This window comes from Polypterus senegalus, chromosome 4 (genome assembly GCF_016835505.1).
Source record: "Polypterus senegalus isolate Bchr_013 chromosome 4, ASM1683550v1, whole genome shotgun sequence".
NCBI lineage: Eukaryota > Metazoa > Chordata > Cladistia > Polypteriformes > Polypteridae > Polypterus > Polypterus senegalus.
Window position 1 is genome coordinate 207,802,955 of NC_053157.1, and position 19,641 is coordinate 207,822,595.

At 38.4% G+C, this 19,641-nt stretch overlaps 1 protein-coding gene across 1 annotated transcript in view; it reads left to right on the forward strand.

The window, feature by feature from the left end:
• Positions 1 to 19,641, forward strand: part of LOC120527936 — a 131,434-nt gene that overhangs the window by 72,710 nt on the left and 39,083 nt on the right. The window contains exon 4 of the mRNA XM_039751908.1: positions 1,424 to 4,540. Within this exon, the coding sequence (XP_039607842.1) occupies positions 1,424 to 4,540 (3,117 nt within the window). The remainder of the gene's footprint in view (positions 1 to 1,423; positions 4,541 to 19,641) is intronic.

A 19,641-nucleotide genomic window follows, 5' to 3' on the forward strand; every position in this document is an offset into this window, starting at 1 on the left:
GATCAGTAGATACATTTGAATCCTATAAAAGAAGAGGTTATTCTTATAGTAGTGGTCAAAACTCGACTAATGTAGCAGTTGTTTCTTCCTTGAATTGTTCTGTTTCAGAATATTTGCATATATCAGGCAACAAGTTGAATTTTTTTTTTCTTTTTTTAGTGCCTGTAAATAGGAAAAGAAATAGCTGAGTAATATTTGCTGGGGGTGTTTGAACAAAATGATGGCTTTATGAACACAGAGAAATTGGAGAAAGGCAGCACATTGCATAGTTACTCAAGCCATTTTTGTATTCACAGGTGTGATGATAAGTAAATTTGCTGACGCCTTTTGTAGCTTTAGGTTTATAATAAGTTTACTTTAGTAACTTTAGCTTTCAGTTTTTTTTGGAGTTTTATGTTATTTTTTCATTGGTATGTGACTTTATGTATGCTTTATGGGTGATTTGCACTAATTTGTATGTATGTTCACAAATACCAGTTCCTTTTGAGTGGGAAAAAAATTTCACTTCTTTCTGGGGTTCTTTCCACTGTCCTGTGCTTTGGGTTACTATTCAATATCGCAGGCCATTGGTGATTTAAGACTTGGCATCTGTAAGCAGGAGCCATGCCTCTTGCCACTTACTGGATACATTTCTCAGGTGCTTGCTGAGAATGCCACTTTGCTTCTCATTTTTGGAAGATATTATTCACAGTGGTAAGTTTGTTTCAGAAACAAACTTTATTTTTAGGATGTTGTGTTCATAGTCATAACCTTATTGTTGATTTTTAACTAGTACTGCAAATTATCTGGGTCGATTTTTTTTTCCCTTCCCCCCAAGTTCAGGTCCATTCTTGATATTTCAAATTAATTTGCATTTGCAGCAGTGAAATTTAGTATGAAGCCAATATTTGCAAATCAAAACCAATATAGAAATGTTAATTTATCTGTAAATATGCATTATGTTCAAATTAGCTTTAGCATCATATTCAGATATTTATGTAAGACTGAGCTTGGCTAAAGCTACTTCTGGGCTGTGAAATGGACCCTAGAATTTGCATTTCCAAGTTGTGTTTGCTCGAGAATGTTTCCCTACCTTCTCTTACTCACCAAGCTCTGTGTGACAGGGCACTAACCACAGGGACTATTTGTGCCTTTCCCTCCACAGCCTGGAAGTGTCTCCTAAGGTAGAAACCAGATCAGATGCACCCTCTCACCTCTTCTCACCTTGCTTCCCTGTACACCTTTCCTCTCCTGCTTTTGCTGACCATATTCCACTGGGCAATATGCCTCCTCACGCTAACCCTTTTACTGCTGCACTGGTGTCCCCACCTTCCCGGCCCCTCACAAATCCCTTCTTCACCAGCCTTCAAAGTAACCCATTCTTTGAGGAACTATTAGCAGACCAGGTGCTAAAATCTCCCCTGCCCACTCACTGTCTCTCCAGTTCATCTCTTGAAGTGTCCCTGGCTGCCTCCTCTTGGACTGAAGAACACCGATCTCCTGTGAATGGCACAGACTTGAAAGCAGACCCTTCCAAGCAGGGGTTTAACAGCAACAGTATCTACTTAGCCACGGCACAGACATCTCTATTCAGAAGCAGTACTACAGTGCCAGAATCATCTGAAAAACGTAACCTTGAATATAGAGGAGACTGGGATGAGTCATTTGATGCTTTTGCTGCCAGTAGGCTGAAACCAACAAAGGATATCGAGGCAGCCTGTGGTCCAAAAGGAAGACTGGAATTGTCAAATGCAGACACCAATATTACAGTAACAGATCTATCATCTACAAATAAAAAATCTTGTGACATTGCTGAAACAGCTGGCATCTTCCTCCCACCAATTCCACTGCGGCGATCTTTAATGGTGATTGTAGAAGAAGATGCAGCAGACTGGACAGATAGAATGCCACCTAATATTAATAAAAATGAGAAGAATGAATCATCACTAGCAACTATAGAGCCAGGAAGTGAAGCCTTCAGAGATATTATCCAGGAATCGTCTTTGTCTCAAACAACAGGAGGTACAAGCATTGATTTAAATCTACTGGATGAGGCAGACCTTTTGTCTGAATACAACGATCATACTAATCCTTGCCTAACACTGAAAAGTGAAACCTCAAAAACATATGCTGATTTAGGTAAAATGGAATCTACAGCTCCACAGTCTATGAACGAACTGAGTAGTTCTTCAGTGAGCTCTTCATCTGTTACAAAAATCAGCCCAAGGTTTGTCAGCACATGGTCAGCTGCCTTCATGCAAAAAGCAGCAGAGACTCTCAACGAGGACCTGGATAGGTTTATTGATAATAAAACTGAAGGGGATTGTGGGCCATTGATATCAAACTGGGAAGATGGAAGGTCTTTCGGGAAACCATCTGAATTAAATGTCTCAGCTGGCAAGTATAGAATTAATGAATCTGATTTGTCACTTCTAACAGTTGAACAAATTTCTGGGACTAGAAATGATGATGAAGATGAGGATCCTTCTGTTTCGGATTGGCTATTGGAGCATGTAGGAAATTCAAAGAATCACGACAGCACATCATTAGATGCTAATACACCTAACCCTCTAAGATTGCCCATAGTTTCCAGTAATGAACCAAAGTTCATTTCTAACAAGCCTCCACCTGACCCTGCCAGTGACATGGCTCTAACTACTATTTCTTTTTCCGCTGATGCACTAACCAAAACTAAATTAATTCCTGAATATACGGAAGAAACCATTATCACTGAAGGGATGGACTCAACGTTTAAGGTATCAGCTAATACAATAAAACCAAAGATGGAGGACAGTATTGATATGCTGCCAACTGTGAAAAACGCTGATGTTACTGAAGAGATTGTGCCAGCAATGGAATGTGAACCTAGCATAGAGGTGGAAGCTACTTTTCCAGCATCTGTGAGACAGGTACAGACAGGTGAACCACTTGTTTTATTGGACAATATTAGTGACTGTCATGACAATGGTCTTCACGTTGTTAATGATTCCATGATTGTTTGTGCTGACCCAGATGACACAAAGGAATCCTTTGTAGGAAAGCTTTCTTCTCACGGAGAAACACAGAACATTAGTATTGTTAAGGAGGATTTGGAAGATGAGGAACTACTGAAGACACCTCTCCTGGTAACAGAACCAATGATCAAACACAGTTTCGATTCAGAGGTTACTGTTGGTGATGATTCCTTACCTTCTCAGTTTTTACAGTCTCCTGCACAGCAAACAAATGGAAGTGATTGTAATCCAACTGGGTTTGCCTCTATGTGGGGAGTAGAAACAGCTGTACCTCCTAAGCCTGAAAAAACTCAACAGGACGTTTGCAGTGAGGCTTCTGGGTTAACAATGGTCTTTCCTCTTTTAGTCAGCAACTCTGATGACCATATGTGTCAAAAATCAAACACGTCTTCAGAGGATGGTAAGGTTAGCTCTAGTGAAGTGACAGGTGTGGACCATTATAAGACCTGCAAGTCCAAACTCTCTTTAGAAGAATTAGACCTAGTGGCCACTTCAGACAGTAATTTAAGAAAGCTAACTGTGTTTCCAGCTCCTCCCTGTATGAACCTTTCTGAGGCTGATAAGAAACCAAATGCAGCAAAGAGTGAGGTGTGTGAAAGGATGAGTATACCATACTCTAATGGTGAAAAGGATCTATTAGCTCAGCCACGTGCTGCTTGGAGAAAGAGTGAAGATGACCTCTCAAACATGTTCTGGACTGCTGTAGATGAACAGCCACAAACACTTAATAATGGCACTCCCCATATTGGAGCAATATGGGTAGAGAATGTTGATTTAGGCTTAACACAACATAATATGAATCTGAAACAGGCAGAAACTGATGGACCCTGTGATTCTTTGGCATCTGCGACATCTATAGGTGGACCATTCCTCTCAAGTACAGAACAGAAACATCCTGAAGAATGTACAGCCAATAGAGAAGCAGAATTTATTTGTGTAACTGGGCAGCCATCTGTAATGTCAGAGAACCTGTTGATAAAGACCTCTGAAGAAGAAGTTCTCCAAGCAACACAAACACCAAGTGTGGTTTTCCAGGAAGCAAATAAGCCCATTAATAGACTGAATGTGTGGAGGAGTTCTCACGAGAGCTTTCCCCTGCACACAGTGCAACCTGATTGCCTTCTCACTCAAGCTCATTCTCCACCAGTCTTCAGTAGCCGCAATCCCTTTGTCCACACTCCTGCTTCATGCCCATCTTCCTCTTTGGAATCCTCCTCCCAGGAAGGCCTCAGTTTCAAAGATCTCCATGTTAAGGTTGCCCCACCCTGCGTGAGTATACGCAGTGACCCAGGGGATGAATCCAACCATTTCTTGCATGACAGCAAGCCCCTGGCTGCCTCCACTCCTTCTTTAGTGGCTGTAACTAATTCAAGGTTAACCCACTTCCCTTCCCCTATTCTGTCGTCCTTGACTGAGGGGCCACCAGCGGGAACCAGCCAGGCAGCCGCCCCCTCCTCCTCCTGCCCTCCACCGCCGATTGCTTCAGCATTCACGGTTTTGCCAGAGGAGACACAGCCAGCTGAGAACGTCCTGCAGAGAAGAAGCAGGTGAGACTTGATGGAAATATTAAGTTATTTATAGAGGGACCCTTACATATTGTCATATGTGTTGGTGATTAAATTTACTGTAAGAGTAATACTGCAGAAAATGCTTTAAGGATGGTGAGGGAAAGTGTATGTTGTTGATTAGAATGTGTAAAGTGAATTCAGAAAGTATTGTGACTCCTTCACTTTTTCATATTTTGCTATGTTGTGGCATTGTGCTAAAATCATTTGTTAATTTTTCCCCACATCAAGCAACACTCAGCAACCCAGAGTGACAAAACGAAAACAGGATTTAGAAATGTGTGCAAATTTATTAAAAAATAAAAAATCTATAATATCACATTGACACAAGTATTCAGACCCGTTCCTCAGAACTTAGCTAAAGCCCCTTTGGCAGTGATTACAGCCTGGAGTCATTTGGGTATAACTCAGCATGCTTAATACACCTGAATTTGTGGATTTTTCTGTCATTGTTCTCTACAGATCCTCTCAAGCTCTATTAGGTTCTATGGAGACCATTGGTGTACAGCTGTTTTCAGGGATGTTTGATTGGGTTCAAATCCAGGCTGTGACATTCCCAGAGTCATCCCTAAGCCAATCCTGTGTTGCCTTTGCTTTATGCTTAAGGTCATCATCCTGTTGGAAGTTGAGCAGTTTTGCATTAAGGATATCTCTGTACTTTCTATTCTGCGCTCCCACAACCTTGACAAGTCTCTAAGTCCCTTCCATTGTGAAACAACCCAACAGCATGATGCTGCCACATTTTTGCTTCACTATTGGAATCAGTATTGAACAGATGATGAGCAGTGCCTGGTTTTCACAACATAACACTATTCTTGGATTCTTCAGACCAGAGAATCTTGTTTCTTGCAATCTGAGTGTCCTTTGAGTGGCTCTTCTTCCATTTCCACATAGCTTCTCTGGAGCTGAATCAGATTGCCATTGGGCTCTTGGTCATCTCCCTTACCATGGAAATTCTCCCACAATTCCTCAGTTTGGCCAGGTGGCCAACTCTAGGGAGAGTCATGGTTTTTCCAGCCTTCTTCCATTTTTGAATTATGAATGTAACTGAGCTTTTGGGAAACTTCAAATCTGCAGAATGTTTAAAAAGTGTGCGTCTTGAAAGCAGATTTATGCTTCAACACAGTCGACAGATTTGCAGGCAGTTTTTTCAATCTCATGACAAGGTTTTTGCTCCGATACACACTGTCAGCTGCTGGGACCTATACATTTTCAAAAATGTTTTAAAATCCTGTTTTTGCTTTGTCGTTCTGAGGTATTGAGTGTTACTTGATGTGGGGTTAAAAATGAATTTAGAGGATTTTAGCATAAGGCTGCAACACAGCAAAATGTGTTTTAGCTCAAGGCTGGAACATTAAGTAAAATGTGAAAAAGTGAAGGGGTCTAAATACATCGTGAATCCCCTGTAATTATGTCATATTGGGTTGGAAGGGTTATTAAAATCTGGAGCCTGCTACAGTCTAGAATTGGGGATTTCACTCTTTATCATTTTATATAAGGATGTTGTGGAGCATTGTGTGTGCTGTGCCACTCAATGCCCAGAATAATATTTCCCACCAAAAAAGAAACTGTGAGTAGAGCTGTCATGACTAGTCACTGTTCTTGCTGTTTGTCTGTCTAAACTCATGTACAGATTTTTTAGATGGGGAAACTGAAACAAAGTTTCAGTGTAGGGTTTATAAATAAATGCATACATATACGGTATATTGAAAAACTGCTTAATCTAGTTCAGCTCTACAGGGCCCAAAGTCTATCCTGGCCGTACTGGAAAGACTGACTTGTGTACACAGCCATATCTATTAACAATGGGGCACCAGTTCTACTGTTAGTTAACATAACCTGCATATCTTTGTGAAGGTGAGAAGGAAATTCATCAATGAATAACCAATTAAATTGTCTGCATTTGGAAGGACAATATCAGAACACCTGGGCTTATCGAATTTTTCATTTTATTCTTCACTGGCCACCGTTTTGGCGTATCCTAGTTCTTCAGGACTAGTGTTTCCACTAAATAAAATGGACCAGTAGAAGTTCAGTCTGCCTTTAATGTATCTAATCTAATGCCATTCCATTGTTTATTAAAATGGCTCCTAGACTCTACCCTTGCACTATTTGTTGCAGCCAAGCCCTCAATTGTGCAACAGCATACGCATTAAATTGTTTATACTTAGGTGTTGCATTTGGATATGTTTAAGACAGTGATTATGAAGTTATTGACTTCTTGAATGACGGCATTGGTTCGTCTCTTGAAAAGCTTGGAGTTATTTGTTTCCTAAGAAGGAACAACTAAAATTCAAATAATAATGAGTTGAACTGTAATGTCTTACCGTTTTTAATTATTTATCATTTTCCTCATACTGACAGAAACATTTACAGGATAGCACTTCACAATGGATGCTGAGAAGCACAATGCTCCGAGTGACTGTTCATAATTTTGACTGAATACTATACAAAAGACCTATAGCATTTTTGGTAGATGGTTTACAGAAATAGTTAAGAATGCTTTTAATGAATTATGGAAAGCTTGTGTTTCTTAATCCCACCATTGATAAGGTTCATAGTCATGGTATATATTAATTTGCCACATAAAATTGTGTTTTAAATGTCTGCTGTTCTTGCACCTTACAAGAGGGGTAAAGGTAACCTGGGACCAAACATGAAGCTCAAACTTACCAGATACTTCCATTTCTTTAAAGCAAACATGTTATATAATAATCTGTGTCTTGAGATTGCACAACTATTATACAATAGTTTTTCTTTACAAAAGAATTTAAAAAGTAAACTATTAGTAACATAAAACCAGCTTTGCACCTCGTTTTAGCAAATTTCTCTCTCTCTCTCTGTGACTACCTTTCACCACCCAGGAGCATGGTTTCCTCTAGCTTCTATTTGTGAATGCTGCACACACCACTTTCATTTTGAGGATCTACTACTTTTGGGCACATTTTCTTTCAGGATTTAGATGAAAATGTCATGAAAATAGTGTAACTATGAAGAAGAGGATACATTTAGCATTATTGCTGAACTGTATTTGTACAAGCCAGAATATCATGATAAGGAGATCCAACATATTGAAAAGGAAAGAACAAATAGAAGAGCAGAATTGGGGTGACAAAAAAAGAGCAAAATACGCTGCTGGAAGGTATGATGATGCAATGGACAAGAGGTGAATGGTGGTGCACATGTGGGAAATGGAAAGTTATGGCCACTCAGGAAGAGTGTGTTTGTTGTAGGGAGTGGCACATGCTGCTTCCACCACTGGAAATGTAGACATATCAGGGGGATGAGCACACTTTGTTACACAAAGCTGTAGTATGTGGAACAGATTAGGAAAGGTTTTCAGCTATCATCAGACATACTTTTGTTTTACTTTCCAAAATTAAACTGGAAAAAATGACCAAATCCTGAGGGACCAGATGGGTAGCTTTTATACGATTAAGTTTGCTTATTGGTATTATTTTTTGCAGTGCTAAATGCTTACTTATGTTAATGCGTGAGAGATTCGAGTGACAATAGGAAGATTGTTATTATTATTTACATGGACAATAACCAGACACAAGATTCAAACCCATGATGATAGACTTGTGAAAGCAGCTCCAGTAACAATTGTTCTACCTTGATATCCTACAGTAGATAAAGGCTATTTGTCTATATAGCATTTACTTGTGATAATGCCATTATTATTCTACATCTCTATATATCAGCCCACTTCAATTGCAGCTGCAGTTAACTGATTCACCTGAAATATGTTTGAAACTGCAGTTGGCTTCAGTAGTGAGTGATTAGGAACAATTTTTTTTCCTCTTTGGCTACAAATACTTGTCCACTGAGAAATGAGCATTACAAACTTGCAAGTCTGCTTTAAGTAATGTTTGAGTGCTCACTTCCAGCCTTAGTGCTACAGATTATTGGTTACTCAAAAGTAGCTAATGAAAACTGTAAATGCTTTTGTTTTCTAAATTCATGCTTACATCCTGGATGTGTGCATTTCCAAACACTTTCTCAAAATATAAATTTGCTCTAAGAAGTATCAGAAATGGGTTTGGTTTTGTGCTGATCAACTTCCTTATTTATATCTAACCTCCACCCACAATGGCGACTGTAAACAAGCAGGAAATGTTTTCTTACATCAAGGAAAATAGTTAGATTCACTGATAAAATAATTATTTCTTGTTTCCATCTGATATCAAAAGGATGTCTCATTAATGTAAAAGGCATGGTTTCTTAAATCAAAACCTTTGCTGTTACAAAGTGGACACATTTGGTACATTTTAGCCTTTTTTTCATGCTTAGACTTGGGTCAACTGAAGCTCTATTGTAAGCTGCAAAAACAGACAAGGTGTTTTTTAAAACTTACAAAGAAAAAAGCTTCACTTTGCAGCACAGTTTTATGAGGCAAATTGTTATATACCATGATTGTGAAGAAATAACAGACTTTCCTTTGACATTGTTGTTTTCATTCCATACCTGTCTAGGTTTGGTTGTATGCTTGGAGTCATTCTCTGGATGGAAAACAAATTTTTTTCCAAACAGCAGGTTTCTGGCAGACTGCAGTTAATGGTTGTACTGCCTAAGAGTGAAGATTAGCGTAACTCCAATGGTGCTGATTTACGCAAAGAGAAGAAATGTGCTAATTTATTTTTTAAAATTTAATTTACTTTTTTCTCTTTGCAATTGCTTATTATTTTATGTTCATCAATTTTCCCTTTCCTCCGCCTGTTCAGCAAACAACACATACTGATCCATATTTATTAATACTTGAAAAATTTAGATTTGTTAGATAAAACAGAATACCAGAGTACTACAAGAAAAGCCTATATAGACATAGAAAGAATATGCAACCTCCACACAGAGTTTCAAAAGTCATTTGGAGCCTGCATTTGCAAATATCTGGAGGTTCATGACCATCAGAACACCTCTTCTCTAAGCTGTACAAGAACTGTGATTCTTCTAATGCTATAGGCACATACATTAGCACATACTCTCTGACATTAGCAGACAACAGCACTATCACAAGGGCAGATGATCACTTAACACTAGAATTACCAGAGCCTACGAAAAAACTTGTAAATCTGGCCCACTTTAAATCCCTTCGCACCTCTCCATCAGCGTCTTTTGTCTTCTAAATGTGTTGATGAGCCCAAGCAGCAAGCAGCCTGCTATAATATGCCCCCCACCATCTCCGAACGGGCAAGAAGTTCTCCCAGTTCCTGCCTTGATTGATTATCTGGGAGTGAGCTATCCAGAACTGTAAGGGGAAATAATTTGATGAATGTTTTGTGTCTATAACAATCTTTGTAATCATATCGTTTAAAACAGAAATGTTTTTCATGTTATAGTAATAAGTGACAAAATGTAGACATGAACTGTATAATGTGTGAAGGCTGATGGCCAAATATCAAATAAACACTTTCACAAAAGGTGCAAGTACAATACGACAACTTCTGTGGTTAGAACTGACACTTAAAATTTCAAAGGTCGTGAGTTCAAAACCAGCTCCCTGGCAAATTTACCGTTTTGAGTAGTGAGCTGCTCTTATTGTTAACATTATACAATAAAAACATGCATTTGATTTGTGTCTGTAACAGCTGGTGTAAATTTATGGTACTTGTAAAAGTTAGCATTTTTTTTTCAGTTTTATTCTCTTAGTCGCGATTACAATACAACACCCAACCCCAGATTTGACGCGGTTACTTTTTATCTGAAACTGGGAATAACTGTAGATGTGAGTGTGTTTTGAGACATTGGAACTGGAAATTCCCTGATCCGAAGGGCTAAAAGCTGACGCACAAATGCTGATAAATCTGCCTTTTTCGTATCTCACAGTCACTTGAATTCTTTTTTATTCAGTTTTATTGAGTGTTCCTGCTCATGCTGAATTAGTATGCACCTTATGGTCCGTGACGTCAAAACCGCACTGTCAAAAAAACAGAGACCTAGGTATATATGATATTTGGAATAACTAATTTTATGACCTGTATAGTAAATTTCGTTCGTTTTCAAATAGTATTACATTAGTGCGACAATATTTTCTGATTGCTACTATTCAGGTCATAAAATGACTTCTTCAAAATGTCACATATATTTGTCTCTTTCTTTTTTGACCGGTGCTACGCTGACATTGTGCACCAGAAGGAGAGAGCTTATTCAGTGTGAGCAGAAGCATGCAGGTGGCCAGTTGCTTGAACTATAACACGATTGACTTGGTGACAATCAACGCGCATGCACGGGGGCCACTGAGAAAAGAAGAGTGTTCATGGCTCACCTTGCAGAGGAACTTCGTCGTGGCTTCTTAGAAGAAAAGGCGAAAGATAAAGCAAAAGAGGATGCTTCTGTTCCAAGACTGCTGCTCCCCCCAGCCCCTTCAGTGTAATAGTAACACAGCACAGAGAGAAGTGTGTACATTGCAGCAGGTACACATGTCGTAAACATAGAAAGGATGGTCCTTGGGTGTGTGGGAACTGTTAACATTTGAATCAGATGATTGCATATAGCAATGTTGTATCGTGATCGCGACTGAGAGAATAAAAGTGGAAAAAAAAAATGCTAACTTTTACAAGTACTACGCATTTACACCGCCTGTTGTAGACACAAATCAAATGTATGTTTTTATTGCATAATAGTCACAGACACAAAACACACAACACACATGCGAGAATGGATGAATGGATGACAAAACACACATCAACTTATTTCCCCTTATAATTCTGGGTAACTCACTCCCAGATAATATTAATCTGACACCTTTGTCCAAAAAGTGATTTATAAATCACAAGTGTAAAAATTCAAACAGAACACTAACATTATAGTTAATTTAATTTTTAAGCAATTTTGTGCTGTAAGACAGCCTCTTTTGGGTATTAAACCAGAAACTTTGTCAGTTATGACCCAGTTCCTTAACAACTAGTCCACATTGTCAGAATGTTACAGTGCATTCAGAGAGAAACGATATGGTTTATTCCTTTTAAGTGTTCTTCCACTTAAGAGCCCAGCATGTTTACATTATTACATTATATTAATTACAGTTTTAGTATGAATCGATGGAATGCAATATAAAGACAAAACATAATCTTGAATTTTAACTCCTGATCCTAAATTTTTGTTTGTTCCCATGTAAAGAATGATAGTTTCATTCTGAAAGGGTTCTTTAAACAGGTTTATCATATGTGACCAAGCACCCACTCCAAGGCAGACCAAGTACTACAGCAGTCACCAAACCAAGTAGAAAATAGTTATCAATCTATACTAATAAAAGGCAAGGCCCTGACTGACTGACTGACTGACTTTCTCACTGACTCACTCATCACTAATTCTCCAACTTCCCGTGTAGGTAGAAGGCTGAAATTTGGCAGGCTCATTCCTTACAGCTTACTTACAAAAGTTAAGCAGGTTTCATTTAGAAATTCTACGCGTAACGGTCATAACTGAATCCTACTTACGTACATATATACGGCCATAGCCTGCAGCTCGGTTGCCGTGTGAGGCGGAGTTGCATCCCCCATCACCACACCTCCCACCTAATTAAGTGCCTGCCCATATAAGGCCGTCCATCAGCAGTAATCCAATAGACACGTTGCCGCTAAATATTCGCAGGCAAATCAAAAAGTTAATACCGGGAATGCCTGTTAAACATCTTAGATTCACGACTAGCGATTTGGGTGGTGAGATGTCTATCGAGGTGATCACTGTAATATTTATATGTCATTGAAATGTATTATTATCAGGCATGGTTTAGGCACCTATGTCATCAGGAAGGTACCAGAAAAAGGTTAAGGTCAATGTTACTATTATGGAAGATAATGTAGAGCATGGATGCTGTGAATGTAAGAGCTGTAATAAATAAAGTTCCCCTGCATACTTTAAAAGAAAGTCTCGCCATCATTTCATTTTTCACAATTTCTGAAAACAAGACATGGTGTCAGAATAGAGGACAGTTATGAATTTTGTTGGAGTTCCCTCGCCACGAATTGACTGGGATTCATTAACCTGCCGGGAGAATGTAAAAAGTTCCGACAGCACGTGGAGCTGATGTTTTCTGGCCCGCTAAAAGGCAAAGACGAGAGTGAGAAATGCAGCTACCTGCTCCTGTGGACTGTGGAAAAAGGAAGAGACATTTTTAACACATGGACTCTCACCTAGGAGGAAGCCAAGGTACTGAAAACTTATTATGACCGTTTTGAGGCGTTTGTCATGCCTAAGATGAATACGATATTCGCGAGATACAAGTTTAATGAGAAGACGCAGGGTATAAACGAGACTTTTGATCACTTTGTAACGGAGTTAAAATTGCTGGTGAAGGACTGTGCTTATGCAAACGAAGATGAGATGGTCAGGGATAGACTAGTTTTTGGCACAAACTCGGCAAAAGTACAAGAGAAACTTTTAAGTGCCGGGTCTGAGCTAACATTAAATAAAGCCGTGGACATCGCAAGATCCACGAGATAGCAGAAGCACAGCTGAGAACCTTCGATGCATGTACTCCGAGCGGCTCACGTGAACTGACTGTGAACGGAGTACGCAGACAACAAGCAAGAGCTCCAAAGAGCGCTGAACAAAAAACGCATTACACAATTGAGAAGGCAGCAAAAGAATATGAAGCGAGTGACGTATACAAGTATATTCATAAGTGCAGCTACTGCGGAAACACACAGTGGAAAAAGTCAATGTCCAGCTAAAGGAAGACAGTGTAAAAAATGTGGTATACTGAACCACTTCACTAAAGTTTGCAGGACTGGGAAAGGTAAGCCCGTGCATGCAGTGTGTGATGTCTCAGATAAAGAGGAAGACGAGCTGTTTATTGATGCAGTAAGAAAGGAACAACCCTCTGAGGCTGAACAAGCCTTTGTAGACATATCAATAGGAAAACAAGGTGTAAAGCTTAAGTTTAAATTAAGTTCATAGACACACTGCCGCTTAATATTCGCAGGCAAATCCACAACTTAATACTGGGAATGCCTGTTAAACATCTTAGATTCACGAGTTCCGATTTGGGTAGTGAACATTTCGATGAATGAAACCTTTTATCTTTACAACGGTTGACAAACATGGAATGTAACTTGAACACAACACATCCTCCAAATACGAACCTGATTGAAAGAAATAATGATAATCAAATCCTTGATGACAACAACACTCATAACAGTCACAAAACAATTACATTGACAATCATGTTACATTATTTTTAAAATGTATCCTTTTCTTTTTCATAACTTCTTTAACACACTACTTCTCAGCTGCAAAGCGTGGGTATTTTGCTTTGCTAGTAGCCAATAAAAACAGATAATTAAGAGAAGTATTAGAAAAGAACTGCAATCAGTATGAACTGACTAAGCAGCAACTGTAACAAGAAAATCCTACATTAAAATAACTATCAGAATTTAGGTATCCCTTAGTTAAATTCTTTGACTTCTACACAAGTTTTATTTATCCTCTTATTTTCAAGCAGGTACTGTCAAGGGTCAGCTTGCCACGGTATGCCTGACACTCAGTCAGAAGGTTGACCTCTTAGTAGTTCATGTACTGAGGATGGGCACAGTGGCGATTGAGAGACATAAATATAAATCTTTATGTAAAAGGTGCAAAAGTATACAAAGTTTATTGTGCAAGTGGGCAAATTTTTGAAGTTCCCCATGGGATTAATAAAGTTTATCTTATCTAAATAAATAAAGTAACCAGGTCAATAAATAAGTAGTTAAAATGTTCAAATCAGTTTAAAAGAGTAAAATGGGTAAAATCCAAGGAAGTATTAAAATCACAAATTATTCGTATGTCTTCCTTACAATGAGTCTCTTTTTAAAATGAACTTAGCATTCCACGAGAATACATACTCTGCCATACTATAAATGTATACTAGAAGAGGCATCCCCTAATAAGCATAAGTAGGACTCCATTCCTACTTCTTTAGCACAAAGTATGCACACTTTGATGCTTTTGTCAGTTTTGCCTTACCTTGACCTCTACTCCGGCACTCCCATGATCCCCAGAGATATTCTTCATAGCCATGTTAAACTCTGCCCTCTGGCAGCAGAGCACTCACCAACTCACCTTGACATGCTCTGTAGACAAAGAATATTTCCAGCAGCTGTTACTTCCACCAACACTGACTCTCAGTGGCCAGACCAGCCTGATGTCTTGCCTGTTTTATTGCTGGAGGGGATCTAATTATCTCTCCTCACAGCCTCTCTGAGATATTCTTAGCTGGCCTTCAGCACCTCAGCCTCACTCGCTGTCTTATCTCATGAAAATAAAGGTTGTTAAAACAGCAAAACCTCTCTTTTTCTTTGGGTTATGGTCCTTTCACACCAGAATCGCACCCATCTGTCTCTTCTTTTCTTTCAGGATTATAAAAAAGTTGACCCAAAACTTCCCTCTCTGACCCAGCTATTCCATTTAAAAGCATTTCCACCTTGATTACACCTACTGGCTCTACCTGTAGATGGTTAATTATCGATCACCCACTCCTGTGCTGCGGGGATTAGTCACTTAAAACGGGGCCAGTAGAGGAATCATGCCTCCAGCTGAATACGCACCTCTTGACTTGCCCCAGGAAATAATAAGTTCTTATAGTATGATTGCAGCCCTTATCTGTACACAGCAAAATGAAGGCCTCTTCCATACTTACTCCAGTTATCATGGTCAGTTGCTTTTCTCATCAACATCACACATGAAATACTTTAATCTTGTACACCCATCTTCCATTTGGGCACCTTCCATTTTTGGTCATTTGTTGTTAGGAATCCATTGTAAAATGTCTGACATTCATCTTCCTTGTTTTCCTCTGGCTGTAATACAGGTATACGCCTCACCTCATCATCTTTACATTCTCAGCAACATCTGCAACCTTTGTTTTGGATCTAAGTCATTCAGTTCTCATTCTGTCACTTTTAGTAATTTCCAGCATATGTCTTTCCATTGCTTTTCAGTGACTCTTTACCTTCTGCTAGTTTCACTATTCAGGTTCCATGTTTTATATCCATACACCATCGTAGGTAAAAATGAATTGGTTGTATTCTTTATGTTTTAGGCACAATGGTAAACTACTTTTAAGAATAAAGTTTAGTTTACTGAATTAACTCCAAGTCAATTTATATCACCAATTTTATCTCATCAGATATTTGTATGTATGTAGGTTTTATCTAACCCAAATAAACACACCAAGTATTCTGATTTTCTCTTCTTCAAATTTACATCTTTTTTTCAGAATGCTCAATGTATACCACTTTAGTCTTACTCAGATTCTTTTAGGCCTTCCTGAATCCTCAATTGAAGGTATTCTGCATTTGATGCAAAAATTGTCTACTGCAAATTAAAGATAATTAAGATATGACCCCTTAATATTTATACCAACTTCATCCCAGATCAAGAACTTAGACTTCTTTGAAAGCCGCAGAAAAATGTTTAGAGGACATTAAGACTTTTTATTAATCAACAGTGAACAAAGCACTCTCCTCTCCACTATATTCATAAACCAATAAACAATAATCACTAATAAATCAATCCTACACACTCCCAGACACGTTGCCACCCTTCCACCCAGCTCAGCTCAACGCTCTGGTGTTCCATACAGTCTTTTATAGTCCCTGACCCGGAAGTGTTTCCATCCTTCAGTCCATGATTCCTTATCACTTCTGGGTCAGATAAAAAGTCTATTTCTTCACCCTGGAAGCACGTCATTCCTCTTCTTCATGTGACTCGGACATACTTCCGGGGCGTATGGAAAATAGTCACTGCTCCTCCCTGCAGCACCTCCTAGTGGTCCCCATGGTATCCAGCAGGATTGTAAAGGAAAACCCCAACGTCCATAATTCCCTGCTGGCATTCGGGGCACCTCCATGAAGCAGGGAGGGCTCCACCTGGCGGCATGGGGGTATTGGCCCGGGATGAATGGCCGGCCATATATCACAATGTTCAGTAATAAATTAATCTATGGAGTTTCAGTACCTTGATGTTGAAGATGTTCAATTCAATGTCAGTGAGACTAAATCGAATGCCTTTTCAAACTCTGAATCTTAAACATAACAGAAGTTCATATTCATTACTTCTTTTCATAACCTCATTTAGTACTTGCATGCGGCCCATAGTACTAAATCCACTGTGAATACCACTTTGTTCCCTTCCTTGACTAAAATCGAAAGTTTTTTTTCCTATATAGTTCAAAATAATTTTAGAAAAAAAAAATGCAATTCTGGTACCAAACAAGTGGATACTTTTTACCATTTCCTCTTTCTCTTTTCTAATGGAGAAATATACTATAATTACTTTATTTTAGAATATGCACTTATAAGTTCTGTAAGGTTGTGTTCGGGTCATCATTGACAACTTTATATGTTAGAAAATGGATTTTAAAATCAACTCTAGACCTAAGTGAAAGCCAGTGAAGATATTTACGTAGGAACTGAAGTTACATGACCATACTTATTGCTTCTTGCCATGATCCTTGCTGTCATGTTCAGAAAAAAATAATGTTTAGAGTTGTAAGTGATCAGTTCAAACAGCTTGACCATGAAATTTTACAACAGATGTTTTGCCTAAAAAATGAATAAAAAGTAGCTTCTCAAGATCCTGAAGCTAGAGAAACTGCTGAAAATTTTAAATGCTTTCACTCTGGAGAATGCATAGGAATGACATGGATGAAAATGTAATTTTTATCGAAGTATAAACATAAAATTCAATGAATTTTAGTGAATATAACATACTTTATAATTTTGTTAATTTAACTACGAATAATAATTATTTGTCCAATGTTTTCCATGAATAAAACAACTATTATGTTATAAATTAAACCATACTTTGGTTAAATGATACATAGAACTGGGAGTCATCAAAATAAAGTTAATATATTGTTTCTGAATTACATGCAAACACTACCATTTAAAAGAGAAGCCTAAGTTAGGTGGAGACCTGTTGAGTGAGCTTATGCTGCCTATACAGTAGCTCATATTTTAAAAAGATTATGAAAATGAGTGCCTTTTTTATGTTCACACTATCCTGGCATCATGAAAAAGAAGAACAGCACTTGTGTGAGTGAAACACTGTTGACCGAAGAATGATGTGTGAATTTTTATGGGTGAGAGGACCATGTTTTGGGTGTTTTATGTTTACTGACACGTTTGCATCTTATTCAGCATTTGTTCAAAGGATATAGGGTGTAAAATGAAGTCACAGCTGTCATCTGCTCAGATCAGTCGGTATGTGTGTAACTATGTTAATACAAGGAGTCCAGGATAAGTTCAGTTAGTCTTTGCTTTGAAATGTGGTCTGGAAAGTTCTTCATTCACTGTGGTCAAAAAACAGAATAATTAGCTTTTGTGTATTTTAAAGTAATTATGATTTAAAGAATTTGCTTTCATGCCCTTTACCTAAGATTTTAATTGCAAAGAAAAGAAAATCTACAATTGGGACAGTACATCTAAATTTTCACCCTGGAACCCTGCAAGGATCCAAACGCCAGTTTTATTTGCAATATACCGTTCGCACCTATGGGTACAGCTTTCTGACACTTTTATATGAACTGAGGATTTACAAGAAGCCAGTAATGTACTATGATTATTTAAGTTATGAAGATAGCCACTGTGAATGACCAGGGTGTGACTCTCTCTCTAAGGCTTCTCATAGTCTGATCAACTGATCTTTAGATGTAATAAGAGCATGGTAGAAGTAAATTGTAAATAAGAATGATCAAACTGTATTTTATTGGTAAGCAGCCATTGTGAAAAACAGTGCCAAGAAAATAAATATAAGAAAACAAGTTCAGTGTCTGCCTTCATTATACAACTTACAACATTAACAAAACAACCTCTACTGAGAATATTCTGTTAGCCGAGAGGCATCAGAACACATAAAGCTGCAAAAACAGGAATGTTAAGGCTGTTGGCACACTAGTGACAAAGCTACTGTTACTGTAAATGACAATTTCATATCACTGCCGTTGTTTGGAAATGGAAAGGTAACCTGAGCAAGCAGAGCCTAGGAGGTGTTGCACAGCTCTGATTTTTTTCTCATTAAGCTTAATAATTACTATTCTAATTGTGAAGATTTTTTTTCTAAGATCACCAAAGAATTTACCTTCTTTTATTGTTTTTGTAAGACCACCAAATTTCCCATTTTCTACTGATTTATTTGACTCTTTTGAATTTGTATAGCCTTGCGGGTCACGGTCCAACACCTTGGCCACAAGACCATTCTGCTTCTTCTCATACCTCTCACTTATTTTGTCAATGTGCACTTAGGTGTTATGTCTTCTTATTTTAACATAACAATCAGTTATGTCTTCTTATTTTAACATAACAATCAAAAACTCTGGCTTAGTGACTAGGGACCTCATGTATAAACAGTGTGTACGCACAAAAATGTTGCATATGCCCATTTCCACACAGACTTCAAGATGTGTTAAAGCTAAACTTTGTGTTAAACCACACACATTTTCACAGTAGCCTCGCACCTTGTGTACGCAAGTTTCTGCGCGGCTTTGCAAACTGCCAGCACCCAGCGTCAAAGCAGTGGTACTGCTTCTGTGTTGTTTCCCTTCTTTTTCGTATTGACATCCATGGCGCAGGATTTATCAAATATACTGAAATTAATTGCATATCATTTACAAGTTTAATTCACTTAATTGTAATAATTCTGGAACAATATAATGTTGCAAAGAATGGCCAAACTATTCCAAATGCCATCTTGCTTCTTTAGCATTGTTAGATGAAATGGAAGAATTAGAAGAGTGCATGCATTTATAGATGATGCTGTCTGGCTTCTAAGTCGATTTCAGTTTCTAAAGGCTTGTTTATAACTTAACACTCAGAACGCATATGCGCACGCATCACAGCTACCGCGTGTTCCTAGTGTTCATTTGATGCGTTCTCTGAACATGTCTTCAGAAATTAATGCAATGAGTGCGCGAGTTGCAGTTTCAGCAAAAGTTGGGGTAGTGCAGTGTGATAAAAGTTGGAATGTGATGTCAGAGTCTCTATTTACTATCTACATGTGACGGAAAGCCGCTTTGAGAATCCTCTGGAATCGTTGTGCTGCTTCGACGTTTAATGAATGGTTCAATGTGGTGAAGCAAAATGCCAACATACAAATGCATT